The sequence below is a fragment of the Rhamphochromis sp. 'chilingali' genome, assembly GCF_963969265.1.
Source record: "Rhamphochromis sp. 'chilingali' genome assembly, chromosome: 14".
Classification (NCBI taxonomy): Eukaryota; Metazoa; Chordata; class Actinopteri; order Cichliformes; family Cichlidae; genus Rhamphochromis; species Rhamphochromis sp. 'chilingali'.
Window position 1 is genome coordinate 10155232 of NC_137941.1, and position 18206 is coordinate 10173437.

The following is an 18206-nucleotide window of genomic DNA, read 5'->3' on the forward strand; positions in this document are numbered from 1 at the left end:
TCACTGAGTAATACACTGTACTGCCAAAAGTACTCACTAGTCAGCCTTAACACAATTGACATCAAATTAATCCATGGGGTTTAATTTCATGTCGGCCCAGCCTTTGCAGCTAGAACAGCTTCAACTCTTCTCGGAAGGCTTTCCACAAGGTTTAGGAGTGTGTTTATGGGAATTTTTGACCATTCATCCAGAAGTGCATTTGTGAGCCCTGATGTTGGATGAGAAAACCTGGGTGACAGTCTCTTAGGGCCACATCTCAAAGATGCTGAAGTCAGGATTCTGTGCAGGCCAGTCAGATTCTTCCACACCAAACTCATTCATCCATGTCTTTACAGACCTTGCTTTGTGCACTGGCGCACAGCAATGTTGGAACAGGAAGAGGCCATCCCCAAACTGCTCACATAAAGTTGGGAGCATAAAATTGTCCAAAATGTCTTGATATGCTGAAGCATTAATAGTTCCTTTCATTGAAGCTAAAAGGTCAGCCCAACAACCCCGTCCACCAAACTTCGCAACTGGCACAATAAAGTCAGACAAGTACCGTTCTCCTGGCAACTACCAAGCTCAGACTCATCCATCGGATTGCCAGATGGAGAAGCATTTGTCACTCCAGAGAACACATGTCTACTGCTCTATATTCCAGTGTCGGCGTGCTTTACACTATCTGACACTTTGCATTGTGTTTGGTGATGTAAGTCTTGGATGCAGCTGCTCTGCCATGGAAAGTCATTACATGAAGCTTTTTACAGACTGTTTCTTGAGGTAATATGATGGCCACATGAAGTTTGGAGGTCTGTAGTGACTCATTGTGCAGAAAGTTTGCGACATCTCTACACACCAGTATCTCTTAACCCCACTCAGTTATGAAGTGATACACCAAGTAAAATCACAGAGTTGCTGTCATTCCCATTCACTTCCACTTTGTTATAATAACAGTAATAATGGATGGTGGAATAATTAGTAGTGAGAAAATTGCACAACTGGACTTTCCAGTTCCACAGGTGGCATCCTGTCATGGTACCACACTGGAATTCACTGAGCTCCTGAGAGCAAATGTCAGCTGTTGCAAATGTTTGTAGAAACAGTCTGTGTGCCTAGATGCTTAGATGTTATACACCTGTGGCCATGGAAGTGATTGGGACATCTGAATTTGAATGGATGAGTTTTTTGGAATGTTTTTGGCAGTATAGTGTGCGTGTAGGTGTACGCTGGCAAGCTACATATATTTTGATTGCTGTCAATGTTCTAATGAGATTTTAAGCACAAACAACACACCTGTAGCAAATAAAGACTTCAGGACATCATTCATACTTATATTAAAGGCAGAAAATTTGCCACACAAGCTTTCAAAGTTGTTCTACTCTTTTAAACTATAACTTTGTAATTAACAATTAGTTAAAATACAAACAAAACAATAAAAAGCTGTAGAAGTTGGTCAAAAGTTGGCAGTGTTCTACTCAAATTTTACAAAAGAATTTTTTTTTACCATCTGCAGTAATAGAATATGAATAAATAAACAAGACTCATTAGTTTGAAGTAAATGCAGAAGGACATAAAAATGTTCATTAATTTTGTAATTTAATGTAAAAGTGAAACAACAAGTTTTTTTTTAATCTTTCACTAATATGCATTAGGTCTGAACTGGTATATTCTGACTTAAGAAAACTGCCACACGCTCAGACATTACAAAAGCTTTTATCCTCTCTGCTTTTATTTATTTCCAAATTGACTACCAGTCATATCAATAAAAATATAAAACAACAATGTGAGAATGCTTCACCTGAGAACACAATCCAATTGTTCTACCAGCAAAGATTAAACAGTTGCCTTGAAATTGCGTGTCTCACAATCCGTGAATAACGAGTCTTTACCTGCAAGTGAGCGCTTTCGTATTCGAGAGCTGCCACATCCAGCACATTCAGAGAACTTGGACCATGCAGTTAGAGTGCAGTCATCCTTGCAAGCCACCCGACACTCTCTGATCTGAGGGGGCAAGGGACCAGCCCATTGCAGGCACTCTGTCATATTGGCAGACTCTCCGCTCTGCCCAACACAACTGACTCCTGCAATTACAAGAATGCCATTTCAGTTATACATTGCACAAATGACAAGCCATTCTTCATCAAGCCAAAATTCAGTTGTCGCTACTGTAAAATAGTCTTCGAAAATTCCTACTATGCCTGAGAAAAGGTTCACAGTTTTATGTGAGGTTGCTTGGACTGAAGAAAGAAAATGCCTCCACAGTGTAGCCATAGTTAGAATATTCTGGTGCAGCTTTCATGTTAGCATCAAGTGAAATGGTAATTCAACCTTCAAGCTCAACACCATTATCAGACTTCTTTAGATAACTATGATTTATTGTATAAAAACAGGACATTCATAATAAAAGCTTAACATAAAAGGTTAATAGCTTTGACAGAATGATCTACATGTTTTAAAAAGAAATTATTGGAGCCTGATCAAACAGGGATAGAGACATTACAATTCAGCAATATGTGCCAGGGTGTGCCATGAATTATTACATTAGCTGCATAACAAAAGCAGATGTGTTATTTTTTCTTTTACTGATAGTGGGTCTAGCGCTCAGTTGAATAGAAGAAACATTTCACAGTCTAGCCTGTTACTTTCCTTTAGACATAAATAAATGAATGCAAATAAATGGAAGATGTAAGAGGGGTCTTTTTCAGAAAATGCAACAGCTGGCATCATCAAAGGTCAAGAGCAAAAGGAACAATCAATATAAGGGATAGATCAGAATGAGTTTTTAAAAGCTGTACTGTGAGACTGTATTTTACTTTAAACAAACATGTTTCAACATGCTCAATTAACAGTAACGTTAACATTTTGATGCTTAACAGGTTTAATATTAGCAATGCTTTAGCATATCAGGATCACATAGTAATAAATCAAGTACTTTTCACTGAAAATGCCCAATCCTAACCTGCAGGCAGGTTAATGGCTTACCAAAAATAATAGTTTCCATTCCTTTGGGTAAAGGCCAAGTTAGCACGTTAGCATGAGTTAAATGGTGTATCAATAAATATGTTTAGACAAATGTTGCAGGAATATTGATATTTTATAGACAGTTAGTTATACACCTAATTATCTAATCTACAAAGGGAACATATTATGGAAGAAAGCACATCCATTTGTTAGAAATGCATGCATGACATTTAAATAACGTAAAAGAAATAGATTGTGTGATAAGTGCTTTTGCAAATCAAATAGCATAATAATTGAAACACTACCCAGATTTAAAAACAAAACAATAAAACAAAGTAAATAAAACATCTGAATTACAATAATCAACACATCTACTGGTTGATAAAAGGAATGATTTGTCCCTCCCAGATTCATGAAACACATTTTTCAGACACTGCACACAAAGTAGCTGCATAAAAATAGTACTATGTGTAGAGTTTTAAATAAATTTAAAAAAAAAAAACACACAAAGAAAATGAAGTTAAAAAAACAAAACAATGCCTGTGGACATATTGGCTCGAGTTTGCTGGCTGATGGAAGGCAGAGGAACATTTTTAGCTTCGCCAGGTTCTGTTAACTGTGAAGGAAAGGTTGAATGGACTTTGACGCCTTGAAAAAGGAATCCTCGTAGATAAACAAACAAACTGCACAGGGCATTATAATGTTCAAATACTTTGCACTGTCACTCTGGGATTTAAATAAATTATTGTTGCCAGTGAGGGGAACTTCTCCTCCCGCAAGACCTCCGAGTCTTTGAGGATTCACTGATCTACAAACATGCCTTTAATCCATTGTATTGATTTGTATTTGACTTTTAAATTTTGCCCTCTGACAAAAACTGTTTGGTTTCTACATGTCTGCTGAAAAGGCGTGGGATGGTCATTTACATACAAAGCTTCTGCACAGGCAGCACAAGGAGGATGGTAGCTGTTGTTATAGTGCATTTACGTAATGGTCAAATGCATAGCTATACAAAAGCCTGCATGTTTGTCTATAGGTTAATTCTGTAAGCCATCAAACACTTAAGACGTGAGAATATATTGAAAAATACATTTTTTTTATGTCTTGTCTTTTAGCTAGTCTCACTGAAAACCCAACTATGTGATCCCGAGAAGCTTCTTATTAAGAATACTATCTCGTTGTCATCTTGTTTTGACTTGGGGCCATCTAGTCTATCCATGTTTCTTTCAGGCTCTGGTTGCCTACACCCGCATCATCTCATCATCTCCCCTTACAAGTGGTTACTTTTTGTCAAGGCATCCCAGCAAATGACAAGGATCATCTCTGATTATATAGATACTTAGAAAGGTATGTTGGAGTGCCATTTATAGAAGGTATGCTTTCAAGAGGCTTGTCATATTCTGCCTTTTTAAAATCCCAAAGAGCTTGAAGGTAAAAGAGATTCTTTAAAAACATCACATTTCTTTCTCTTTTATTCAGTCCAATCCAGAAGATTTTATGTTTTACATCTTTACTTAATACAAAGTTTTTAATGCATTATATATCCAGCCCACACATCCACCATCAAACATCTTCATTTTAATTCAGTCATACTGCTTGTATAATGTTCTTCAGTATAATGCATTGTGAAGAGTAATGTGGACTGGATTCATCATAGCCATTAAGTCACATCTTTCCTGGAGCAAAAGATCATCAGCATGACTCACTTTCTACTGAATAATTACTCACAACGGTTCCAGTTCTATTCAGGGAGGAATATAACATATCCAGCTGGTTATGATACAAAATTTGGCTGAATTTAGACACAGTATGTAGTGCAATATGCACTGACAAACAGATCACTCTAGTGGTTATCAGCTACAAATTCACACAGGTAATCTGCAGTCAAGTGTTCTCTTTCGTTTAGTGTTTTTATTTTATTTGGAAAGGTTCTAATTCATCTTGTCAGATCTTTCATTTAGTAATGCCTCTTATCTGCGAGCACCTCAGCGGGTTAGTTGTATAACACAAACCTCTCCTCGTTCTGCACATTATGAGACATTAGCATTCATGCAACATGCCTTGAATCTGGCATGAGGCCAGATTCACACGGACATGGAAGTATTTACCCAAGGCAAGGAAATATTTGTGATTGGATTTGAGGTTTACAGAGCCAATATGTTGCAAATTCTGACTATTATTTTAATCTCATAGTAAAGCTCTGAGCCTGAGGTTCACAACATTTTGACTGGTTTTGACTAGGCAGAAAAGCCCTGGTTGCTCTTTAAGTTGTTCTTCTACCGTCTTTAAACTATTCATAGTGACATTTATCATCACTAGTCAGTTTCCAGAGGCTGCACGGTATTTGTATTAAAACATTTCTTTCTCCCAGTAGAGGCAACTGCAACTAAAATGCTGCTTACCTCAAGGAAAGTAATAGTGGTTTCTACATAGATTGTGTGTCTGTTTTTACTTTTCAGTGTTAGAAATTAAGTCAAAGAAATATGAGATAAACCCAAGGTTAAGTGCATAATTGACTGTTTAATACACTTACATCTACCTTAAAGCAAATATATTTCATTGATGTACAGATATAAAGTTAAAAGGAAACATGTTAATGGGTAACACAATAAGAAGCAGAGTTGAATTCTGGTGATTTAAAAAAATCTATGCCTTACTGTGCTGTGATCTGCTGCTCACTATCACAGATATGAAAGCTGACGTGTCAGATTAGAAAAAAACACTATGGACTGTTCGTGACCAGAGAACAGAGGACAAATTTCATAGTGCATTGCTAGTTGGTAGAAGCACAATGCAATGTTAATATTTTATGCTGATCATTTAAACAGTACATATGTTGTCAAGAAGATAGGATTACATTCATAGTTGTTGACCAACCTGGTAAACAGGTTAAAAAACGACAGTTACTCTTATATGTAATCTGCTTAACTACCATCATGCAAAGATGCAGCCTGATATGCACAATTCATCTTAGCATGCAGTGCACATATGCGCTACGCATCTCAGCACTCAGTACTGAGAAGCATATTGAGTTGCTATGGTTCCTAAATGCTTCCGCATTGTGATCATACCACTTACAGTTGATCATGGAATATCTAGGAGTGAAGGAATTTCACAAACTGACTTGTGGTTCCATCCTATTACAATTCCATGCTCAAATGAGCTCAGTGAGATCTTTAGTTCAATCCATTCCTTTACAAATGCTTGTAAAAGCAGACTGAGTGGCTAGGCAGCTGATCTTAAGCACGTGTGGCACTGCATCTGAAAACAGCTCAATTCAAAGATGACTTTGATACCTTTGTCCATACAGTGTATTCGGAAACATGATTCACTTCAAGCTGCAGAAGAAAGCCAAAGACAAGCAGCTAAAAACCAGCCTAGATTTTGCACTGAAGGAGGATCAAGGTCTGACATACTAATGTTGCAACTTTTCATATTCAATTTTTCAATGAAGAGAAGCATTTGAAGTAGCTATCATCTCATCTCTCACACCCTTACAACAGGATGTGAGCAACTATAATTAATAGCAAGTCTGGGGGAAATAATTCAAAGTTGAATACTGTATTAGGGTCATGCCTTACCAATTCATCTCAACCTTCTAGCTATAGTCATGGATTATGTTGAAAAAATGTATATGAACAATTCAAGTTGAATGGACCTTCAAAGGTTTTAAACCTCTAATTAATAAATAAGTTAATAAAAACGTGTATATTTTTACACCCCAAAAAGGCTTTAATTAAAAACTAATATTTCCCCTATTCTTCATATTATTGCAACCAAAATCTGAGTCTGTATAATGTTAATAATGTTGTAGGAGTAATTCTGCTCTCCATAGGAAAACCGCCTGCCACAAATCTTACTAAATACAGCCCGAGGGCTGAAAAATTCACTTCTTAGCTTGTTGTGTGATTTTTGGACTGTGTAGATTCCTGTGTCATATCCTTGATGAACATCCTTATGCTTCTCAGAGGATCTGTGGAAATGACTGCTACAGCCTCAAATTATTAAAAAGCCATAGGTGTTAATTGAATCATTTTGCACTCATTTAAAGGCAAGCAGCTTCCTGATGCATTCCCGAAACCGGCTGTTCTAATGTACTTATATGGCTCAAGAGAAGTTTTCAGAGCATTATTTTACTGCCTTGAGAACTTTATAGCATTTCTGCTCTCGGCATCGCTGATTTCTACGTAGCAGTATAATTACAACTGACATTTCTCAAGTGACTTTCTATGACTTTTCGATGAAGATGGGAAAAGTGTTTGCAGTGTTCCTAGGTTAAGAGCAAGCCTCATTGACCTTTAGAGCTTCCTATTTGAATATGATTAGTTGATAGCCAAGTTAAATACCTGTGACATTTCAAAAACTGTAGTGTGAGAGTGAAATTTGCAATTGGTAAAAACACTGAAATTAAATGTAGGATTTAAACAACAAAGATTTCAGAGGCTACGTTCACTCAGCTTAGGCTTAACCAAGTCAATGAGAGGGCACATAAATGTCAAATTGTGGCATAACTGGAGCAAAGTAATTGGCAATAGAGCCATAGCTCGAGTATAGAAACAACGAAGGACATCTTTTAAAAAAAATTATTATTAGTCTGTGACTTTGAGATTTTCTGCCTTGCATGCGATATTTTGCAGATATTACAAAATATAATGTTCTAAAAGATTTGATTGGCTGCAAATAAAAGAAAAACAGCAAACAGAATAGGAATGCATTCAGCAAAATCAGTGTAAACTAGAGGATGACATAATGACAAGGACAAATAAACTACACAATAGTTTCCTCGTTTTAATGTCCATCTTTTTTAGTTTAAAGGTGAGCAAAAAGGTGAAGAAAAAACCTGATGCACTGCATCAATATAGGTTCTTTTCGGTCTGACTTTAGAAAAGCAGAGAAAGCTATGAAACCTTCAAAACTTTATCCAACATAAAATGCACTCAGTTGTGAGTCTACTTTGAAGTTGTGAGTCAGAACATATGAGTGCATGTAGGGTCTTCATGGTGCTAGCTCTGGCTTTTCATTTCTATTAAAGCAAATACTAAGTAGCCCGTGATGGCTGGACTTGCTACGTACGTTAATAAGAGACTAGTGACATGATGAAATTGTCAAGAAAGCACAGAAAGGTTCATCTAATGATATTCACTGAACAAATTGCTGTCTTCCTTAACGTTTCTGCCATTTGCTTGTTAGAGGAGCAGTTCAGAAAGGACTATTAGGTCTCATTAAGTAAAGATGGTATATAGATGGAAGAGCAACGCTGAAAATAGGTGAAATGGTAGCAGCTGGGAAATATAAAGTGAAGAGAATGCACTGATTTAGGGCTACAACTTGCCTCTTGTTTCTAAACCTTTTCCACACGTTTCTCCTGGTCCCGACAGCCCACGTCTCACAGATTCAGGAACTAGAGAACAGCTGCTCCATTTGTGCGTCCTCCACCTAGACCGAAACGCGAAGGAAGAAGAACTTTAGGCTGGCAGCGGCTTGTTACAGTTTTAAGTACAGAAATGCTAAAGGTGTCATTATATTCTTCTCAGAAGTGCGAGTTTGTAGCCGTGAACTGGACCACAGGCAGCACTGAATGTGGAAAAATGGAAGTGAGTGCCATTCTTGATTTTACAATGAAAATAAAAATATTATGGCATTGAATTTGTCCAGTTTGTGAAGGTCACATTGCTCTATTGGTATTTTATTGAAAACACTTCTGCTTGAATTCTTGGTGTTGGTTTTTTTTTTTTTTTGGGGGGGGGGGGGGGTTATGTATGAATACTAAAATTAGGTACATGAATTCACATTAAATACTAGAAAAACTCAGTTAAACGCTTAACTGTGTGTTATGGTTAAATGCTCATTCTTGCACATGAATGGTTACTGTGAAGTGCATGTACCTCACCAGGCCAACTGCCAACAACTTTCCAGCATATCTATTGCTAGTGGTGTTTGAGACGGAGCAGTATGCTGAAGAAATGAAGATATAGGTGTTTGAAGGAGTTTAAATCTGAGCAGATTTTGGAGGAAACCAAACTGGCAACAAATCTGAAAGCATCACACTGAGCTGTGACATCCAGCCATTGTTGGGAAGTATCTCCAAATGAGACTATTACTTAAAAGTAAGACCATGAAGCCAGCAGCTGTAAATGTTTCTCTAAAGGTGTTTTACATTTGTAATGTCATTTGTTTTTTAAGGTATTTGTCCTGCGATTCTATAAACAGTATTTTTTTTTATTTTTTTTTCTAAGCTTGGGACATGGTAGTAGTTTGAGAATTTATGACGAAAACAGGTTGGCCTTGTACTCAAAACACAGATGAATAGTTAGATTTTTTAAGGAATATAGCATATCAAGCAGAGCAAATGAAGATGAACACATATTTTACCAGTCATACTCCTTTAGTGAATGTCAAATATCAAGTTTCTGATGTTAAAGCTTGTGGCTATGTTACATAGCTGAAGCTCATTCCCAGGTAATTACACAGGTCTGCAACCGAAATGGTAGTTTGGCGGTGTAAGGAGCTCAGATGATCGTGTCCCAACAGGTTTATTTTGTTCATAGCGAAAGGTAAAGAATCTCAAAAAAATTATGCATTTCATTGCTTTTTTAAATTTAAACTCCACATATTTTGCAAATAACTGTACATGATGAAGGGAAATGGAGATCATTTTTGCATTCCGCACCGTAAAAAACATAATATTTACCAAAACTATCCCATGCAGCTGAAATTTTTTTTTTTTATCAACCTGTGTTAGTATCATATTATCATTCAAAATTGCAATTTTATATTTATATGTGTTTTTAAACATGTATCGTAACATCTGAATATAAACCAGAATTTGTATTTACTTACCTGTTTATTCTTCCATCTTGTGCCATTTAAACTTCATCATTTAACTCTAATAATGCACCCTAGTCATGATTTCAAAAATAGCTCACTCACTTCTTACCGTGTGCTCTTATATGGCAGATAAGCTGAGTTAACTTGTCCTTGGATTAAAAACAGAAAGCAGTTCATTATAAATAGTGCTTTTACCTATACACTGGACATACACGAAGTGATTCACACTCTCTCTCTTCGTAAAGTGTGTCGGGACACTCTTGACCTCCATTAGCAGCCCTCTGAATGATGGTCCTGTATCGAGACTGTGTGGCGGCGGTTGCATTTTCTGTTAAACATGAAAGATAATCTTCACAAAAAGGCTGCGTTCAATGACAGATTATTTGCACAGCTGAATTTAAGTGAACATTTCCAAGGAGGAATAGGATGTAAAATGATACCGAGACAAGTGCCTGACAAATGTCTTGGTCGCAAAATAAATGATGCATCAATATCACCACTGTGCTCTAATATCTCAAAGAGGGGAAAAAAACAAGTGGTCTCGAAATTGTTCCGATGCTGATTAGCATGCCCTTGTAGCAGCGATGTCGTCCACTTCACTGCAGTCTGTTTTCGGACACACCACACTGTAATGGCTTCATTTGGCTCAGGCTCCAAGGCTCATTACACAGCACTAATTACTAAACATTGAAAATGGTGCAATTAAGAAAGAGATTACATCATCAACAGACCCAATGGACTACAGCATATTTACACAGATGAGATGCCTGCTCAATTCTTCTAAAAACAATTACATACTTTTTGATTTCCGAGACATTACAGTACACATATTGAAACCCATTAAATATCCATTCTTTTCTCTCTATGTGCTAGGTTAATGTAATGGACAGTTAAAACTGTTGTTTACAATTAAATGTAATTCTTGACAACACTTTGCGTGTATTGCACTGTACATTTTTCTAAGAAGCCTCTTGCCATCATTGTAAGCATGTGAAGCCAAGTGCATCATATTTGAGTTCTTGAGATTTTTACGCCATCAGTTTTTTCAATGAAAAATCTGAATATATCGCATCGTACATTACATTTTCAAGCTATTCATTGCAAGAATGAAAAAATAAATAAAAATTCTGTATGTAGCAACTATGATACAAAGTAAAACCCATGTATGAAAATGTATATTAATTTTGAATTTTCTGGCAATTATTTTATAGGTCAGGCTTAAAGGAATAACATATACAGTGATGTATACCTTCTTGAAGTTTACCTTATACAATCTACTGATGTGTCTTGATGCATGCTCAATCATCCAGGTAAGTAAATCCCAAAAGAATGATTCTGTTCATCTGGACGTAGCGTTTTCAGACCAAACCAAACAACGTCATCAGGCTCCGCAGTCTATTTACATCTACAGGCCAGTGGTCACTATTTCAATGATGAGGATGTACACATCCTGGACAGGGAGGAATGCTGGTTTCAGCAGGGATTCAAGGAGGCTATTTACGTGAAAAGGGAAAGACCATCTCTGAATCGAGGAGGGGCCTAAGGGTACATCTTTCGCCATTTTACAATGCGGTGATTGCAGCCATTCCCCAACTCTCTGTGAATTGTACTCATGGTCATTGATCAATAGTCTTTGATCAGTAGTTGTTGATCAATGGTGGTGACAATTTGCATATTAATGATCAAGGAGCTGACCTCACAGCCCATTGCTCATTCAGTGGGCTAGGTTCAGTTATTGTGTAAAAGGTTGGGGAAACCTTCAGTCAGCTGAGACTGAAGAAGTCACTTTGATGAATGATGAAACGTTTCTCCCACAGAAAACGTTACGTCCAGATGAACAGAATCAACCTTTTGGGAATACACTGATGTCAAATTAAAATCAGTTTCTAGATAGATTATAAGTAATCAACTGATTACTTATAATCGAATCTATAATCTATCTATCTATTGTGAAAGTATGAAATGTGTTTTTATTTGAATAGGTTATTTGTGCTCCTGAAACAAGGTATTTATATATTCAATCCCAATATATTGATAATTTACCAATTTTAAAAGATTTTACTCTGGATACTGATTAATTTTAAAAAGACTTAAGCTATTAGAGAGGCAATTGTAAAATAAATTTCTAGAAAATCCTGTCAGTGAGCTACCTGGAAGGCAGGTTGATGGGCAAGTTGTCCATTCACTGAAAGGCGTCACAATGCAGTCTCTCTGGCAGGGTAGCAAACAAGGACGGACGGTTTCCGGACGGGAAGAATCTGAACATCTAAACATACAAACAAACAAACAGTGGTCTTAAATTCTCTTCAGCCCCCAGGTGATGAATGATAAACGTCCTGGGTCTCACTAGTAAGAGGATAGCGCAGTAAAACAAATGCCCTGTCCTTGACATCACACATCTCCCTACAGAAAACATGATTGATTACATGTGCCTCTGCCTGCATGCTCAAGCAAACGCTACACAAATATAGAAATTTACAGTGTTCTCACACATTCAGTTGCCTCCCAGTCTACAAATATTACTCATTAAAAAAAAAAAAAATTCAAGCCTACAAAGTGCCTGCATGCTTCACAGTGCATTTTCACTTTTAAATCCCAGTTTTACTAAAACTAGACTAATCAATATTTCTTTATGCTAGATTTGTAGCCCACAGTGGCATCAACTAGTAATAATGGATTGTATTTATATAGCACTTTTCAAGGCACCCAAAGCGCTTTACAATACCACTATTCATTCACTCTCGCATTCATACACTGGTGGAGGCAAGCTACGGTTGTAGCCACAGCTGCCCTGGGGCAGACTGACAGAAGCGAGGCTGCCATATCGCGCCATCGGCCCCTCTGGCCAACACCAGTAGGCAGTAGGGTAAAGTGTCTTGCCCAAGGACACAACGACCAGGACAGAGAGCCCAGGGATCGAACCGGCGACCTTCCGGTTACAGATACGCTTCCCAACCCCCTGAGCCACGGTCGCCCCTAGTGGCAGTATGTAGGCAATATTTTTTGAACTAAAAATCTCAACAAAATATCAGCAATGGCAATGTATCTATAAATAGTGGAAACAAATTTATGATCAATTTAAATGTCCCAGTGAGTGGATTTATTTTACATATACAGAGCAGCCAGGGCCATTTTTTGTTACCAACAAGACAAGCGAAAGAGTGCTCCAGGGGAAAAAATCAATCAAACACGGCTGCTAATTAACCTGAGAAACAAGGATATGCAAACTGTTTACCAATAGATCATTCCTGCTACACCAAACACATCATTACCAGGTTTTAATGAGCATCTGACCGACTTTTAACAATTTCCTTGTCTTAATTCATGCTGGCACATCTCTTGTGTAACATATCTGTAACAGCCCTCTGGCTGTGTTGTGTTTTGTGTGTCGTGCAACCTTGAATTGGTGCGGATTAATGCAGCTATGTAAAATCAAGTAATTCATAAGCTTTGATGTCTTCATCAACCAGCAGCCAACTCCTGTCCTCAATGCACAAACACACATGAAATTTCACATTTTGTTTCAGAGCCAGTGACTTCCTTTGCCCAACAACCAGATCCAGGTCTCACTAGAGACCCAGCATGGCGCCACATCCTACTGACTGCAAAAATCCAGCACGCACAGCAACGAGATCAAAGTATGCCAAAGCATAAGGGGGAAAGATACATAAAACCCATCATTCCCCAGCTTTATCCCTACTCTTCTCTCTCTCTCCCTTTGCAGTGATGTATGCCAGAGGGCATGACAACGCAACAGAGCAGCTGGGGTATATTGTGTGGTTTTCCCAAAATGAGGGAGTTAGATTCACTGTCAAGGCCACAGTGTTCAGCATCATTATTCATTATTCATCATTATTAATAATATTAATAGTATGTGTGTGTACTGTATGAAGTTTCATCACTGTCAGTTTTATTATTTACACTGTTTTTCTGGGGGCTCTGTATTGATACCAACAAAAAAAAAAAACAACGAATCTTTTTGTTGAGCCACTGCTCACTGCTGAGATTACTGCTCAGCATGAAATGCTAAGATGTTTGCTGACTGAAGTGACCCTTCAAACAGAGCAGCAACAGCTGTATTCTGAAACATTTTCCAACTCAAAGCTTAACAATTCAGAAATCAGAGTTTGAGATAAACAGGGGTTAACGCAGAATTGCAGCTCGCCTACCTACTCAGTTTTCCTTGCTTTTTTAATCCAGAACATAATCTGTTAGAACGTACAGAATGTGTCTTGGGTATAAATATAATTTATGTCAAATCTGCGTTTTTCGATAGAGTCAGACAGTCACAGCATAATTTGGAAAGATGGCAGAAAGACCCGACTTTGGTGCATAAATACACTAAAAAACTGACTCTTACTGTGGCGGCAGATAGGACAAGCATTAGAAAAAAAAAGCCTCTACATACTCTATTTTACAGCCCTGTCAATAGCACATCAAGCTAAAGAAGAGCAATCTTTGTGAATTATTTATAAATCTGTCTTCCTGCTGTGAAGATCACTATAACATCATTATAGTGACAGCACAAAAGCCCTTAGCAGAGTTTGATATTGTATTGCTGAAAGAGGAGTAGATAATGGTGGAGCAGAAGCAAAATGAATCTCTGGTTCACAAAAACAAATGAAAAGAAACACTAAACACACAGAAGGAAAAAGGATAAAACCAGACCTCAATACACAAAACTCTGAGGTTTTTATTATACAGTGAAGCAAGTCCTCTGGGTCATCTGTTAGTAACTAAAAGCATACGCTAGATATCTACAAGTAAGGCGGTTTTGGAAAATGGAGACTGTGTTCTTAAGTGATTTTTTTTGTAAGAGAAACATCCCATCTTCCCCTTGATTTTACAAAGCTCCTTTTCTCCTCACCTATAATTTAGCATTCATTTCTCTCAGGGCCTATTTTCAGCTGCTAAAAATAAGCAGAGCAGCACAGTAAAAAGATACTCTGATACAGAAGTGCAATTTTCATACTGACAAAATAAGTCATCTCCCAGAACTGAAGAATATACGTTGTATAATTTGAAAAATATCTCATGTAACTTAGTGGAGAGGGGTAGCATGGCTAGTGGCCTTAATGACTGCCCTTCAAGTTTTAATTTTAATTACCATAAACATCAGGTGGGGGGCTGAGACCACATATTCACCTCATTTGTTCAAGAGCAAATGCACGGAGGTCAAATTGTGACTCATAACAAGTCTCGTGAATATCCATCAATATGTTGATGACACAGTTAATTACTCATCAGCACCCTATTATTTGGCAAAGACCAAAAAACAGCTTCTCAGGAGGAGAACCTTATACCCAATGTGAAACATAGGGATAGAAATGTTACAGTTTAAGTTGGCTTCACGGCCTCAGGGACTGTGTATTTTGCAGCCATTGATTCAACTATGCATTCTGCACCTTATACGAGTGCTTAAGGATAATCTGAGGTCACCGCACTACAAGCTTAAGCTGAACTTAGAAGTACATCTTTCAAAAGGATTATGATCCTAAGCATAATAACAAATACACAAAGGATAAAAAAGCCCAGTCAAAGTCCAGATTTAAATCCGATTGAAATGCTGTGTTAGGATTTGATACAACATGGAAGCAAGACAACGAACGGCATTGACATTATATAATATAGAAAAAAATATAAAATAAAATATAATATAAATATATAATAATATAAAAATTATTATATATATATTTTTTATATATTTTTTCCATTAAAGAGTTGACTTCCTGTTTTCAATATTCATAAATGCAGACATAATAAACAGGCAATTTCTGCTAGTTTCAAGATTGCATATTAAGAAATACAGTAACTCTTTTGCTCTACACTAAGAACTACATATAACTCAAGTGCTCAAATGTGACGGGCCAATGGAACTCAGACTACAAGAGAAACCAAATTTTGTAGCTGTCCTATGAAAATCTATATAAAGACATCTGTTTATGGAGAATATAGACACTATGTATAAGTGAGTTAAGTGTTTGCTAATTAAAATTAAACAAAATTTTTTTTAAAAAAGGGTAAAAAACGTCTATTTGATGTGCAATGGCGTGAAAAAGTGTTTGCCCCCTTCCTGATTTCCTTTTTTTTTTTTTGCATTTTCACATCACTGTACTTACTTTTTCAAATGACTGGATATATAATTCTATATAAAAAAGTGACATTACAAAGAAAAATACTGAATCAGAGTACATAAAATTCAAAAAAGTCCATATATCAAATACTTTGCATAGACTCCACCTTTTATTTACGACTGGACCAGCATTCATCTTCACACAGATGACTTTGCGGATCTGAACCCCGACAGCACAGGTTATGGTCCCATTCTGGAGGCTGGTTCCATTGAGAGCCATAGAGGTATCCTCAATACATGGACCCCATGCTGAAGCTTCCCAGTGAAATACCACACAAGGATGGTCATTGCAGACTCTCCATTGCTCCAGAGCTGGACCCGCTGGACAAGCTTTTCCATCTGCATATCAACACATAAGAGTAGAAAATTGTGAAATACACAGAATGTACAACATGGCATTCAGAAAAAGCTGCACTAAATCACTCCAACACAGTTTCATTATTGTGCAGAGTACATGTGATTTGACCAAAACAAATCTAATGGATTCTCTTAAAGTACAAGATGTATTTGATCAATGGAAGGAAAAAAAGTGCCAATATTATCACTCTACCATGAGCTGTTTATTAACATACTGTAGCAAATATTTGTTTTTTGGGTTAGCTGAGCAAGCACTTTTCAAGTTTCAACTTCTAGAAGTTCAAATTACAAACTCAGTCACAGCAAGGCCACTGTGAAAGTCTTCCTTTGGTAATTCATTGACTGCCAAAGCACAACAATGTTTATGCTCTGTGTCCTGGTTAGTGTATGTGTATATATACATATAAAACCTCCAAAGTAATCATTTCTTCATTTACAGTTTATGTAAAATACCTGAGTTCTATGTATGCATCATTGCTTTCTGGCTAAAGGATTGTTTACAGTGGTGTTCACAGTGGTAATTTACTTTTGTTTTGGGCCTACAGTAATCAGGGCAGAGACTCTCTGGTTGAAATGGAGGTAAAACATGGACAGCTCAGTTGATGAAATATGATAAATATGATATCTGGAGAGGGAACAGTAGTGTGCTGTGACTTATAGAAAAGTAAGGATGAGCTGAACCACAACCAAATATTGTATATACTTACACCTTCCAGTCCAATTTGTATTTCTCAGGGCTTCTACAGTATTCTGTCAGACGCTGTTACAAAAATGTATCCTTATAAACACAAATGCAGCATTAATACCCATGTATACATACCCACACACACATCAGCTCTGTCAGCAAGCTGATAGCCAGTAACATTGTAATAAGCAACATAGTTTGGAACCTGGCTTAATCTGTGAAATTCTTTCATCAGCTGTTGTTGCAGATATGCATTTAGTTACAGGGATTAATGGCTGCTAGCTGGCTGCCAAGGCTTTGCTGACTGACTTGAAAACACAACACAAAGTAAGAAAAGCACTGTTGGGAAGAAAAGAGTCTCTGATAATGAATGGTCAACTCAAACTTCAAATGTTTGTGAGATGAAAAACGACTAAATGAGACTCGCACACAAAAAAAACCCAGATGAAGGTTCGAGCTCAATCAATATTTACTCTTCTTATTTGCCGAGTCTAGTCTTGTGTTAGCCGTGGCATTCCTCAGTTTGAGTCCCTCTAACAATAGCACTATATCCCAAAGACACTGAGCTCCCTGCTAATGAAAATGTTACTGGATTTTTTCTTTTATATCTGTAATTACAAGCTACTTCTTAAAATCTCCAAAGATCAGTGTTTTCATGCTTTCTGTCATCCAGTCAGTGTAGTACTGAACCTCATAGATACCGAAAGGTATACATTATTATCAACAACTACAGTAATAATACAATATAATACATCTTCTTGTTACTTCTGCCCTTTTTTCTGCAGTATTTCAGATGAGATGACATGTTAACGACAGTTATAATCTAAACCTTTTCTACCTATTTGCCATATATTAATATCAGCTTTAAAAATCTAGCTTCATTAAAAGTAAAACCAAGTTAAAAATAACTCCAGTAAACAAAGCAAAGAAGTTCTTTATTAGTATTAGATGAGAAAGAGTCAAAGAGATCAAAGGGAATTTTGGATTACCTTTTTGTGGGATGGCTAAAACAGTGCGAGTGCGGCTCTGTCTACCCTCTGCCGTCTTACTGGCACAGCTGTGTGAGCAGGTGGACCAGGAGGACCAGGGGCCAACCACACAGTCTGCAGAACAGGGCACCTCGCAGGCTTCTTCTGCAAGTGGAGGGCCTTCCACACAGTAGGCATCGGGCACATCTTCTCCTGAAAAAGGCAAGATAACTGAAATCAGCCTAAAGGCTCAAATAATCCAATTGACACTCGCTACACTTAGTATCTCATC

General features: G+C 37.3%; 1 protein-coding gene across 1 annotated transcript in view; it reads right to left on the reverse strand.

Moving 5' to 3' along the window:
* thsd7ba (thrombospondin, type I, domain containing 7Ba) overlaps positions 1-18206 on the reverse strand; it is a 184601-nt gene that overhangs the window by 62822 nt on the left and 103573 nt on the right. The window contains exons 8-13 of the mRNA XM_080903581.1: positions 17936-18127; positions 16012-16243; positions 11922-12037; positions 9967-10099; positions 8276-8379; positions 1872-2063 (exon numbers count right to left, since the gene is read on the reverse strand). Coding sequence (XP_080759707.1) covers positions 1872-2063; positions 8276-8379; positions 9967-10099; positions 11922-12037; positions 16012-16243; positions 17936-18127 — 969 coding nt within the window. The remainder of the gene's footprint in view (positions 1-1871; positions 2064-8275; positions 8380-9966; positions 10100-11921; positions 12038-16011; positions 16244-17935; positions 18128-18206) is intronic.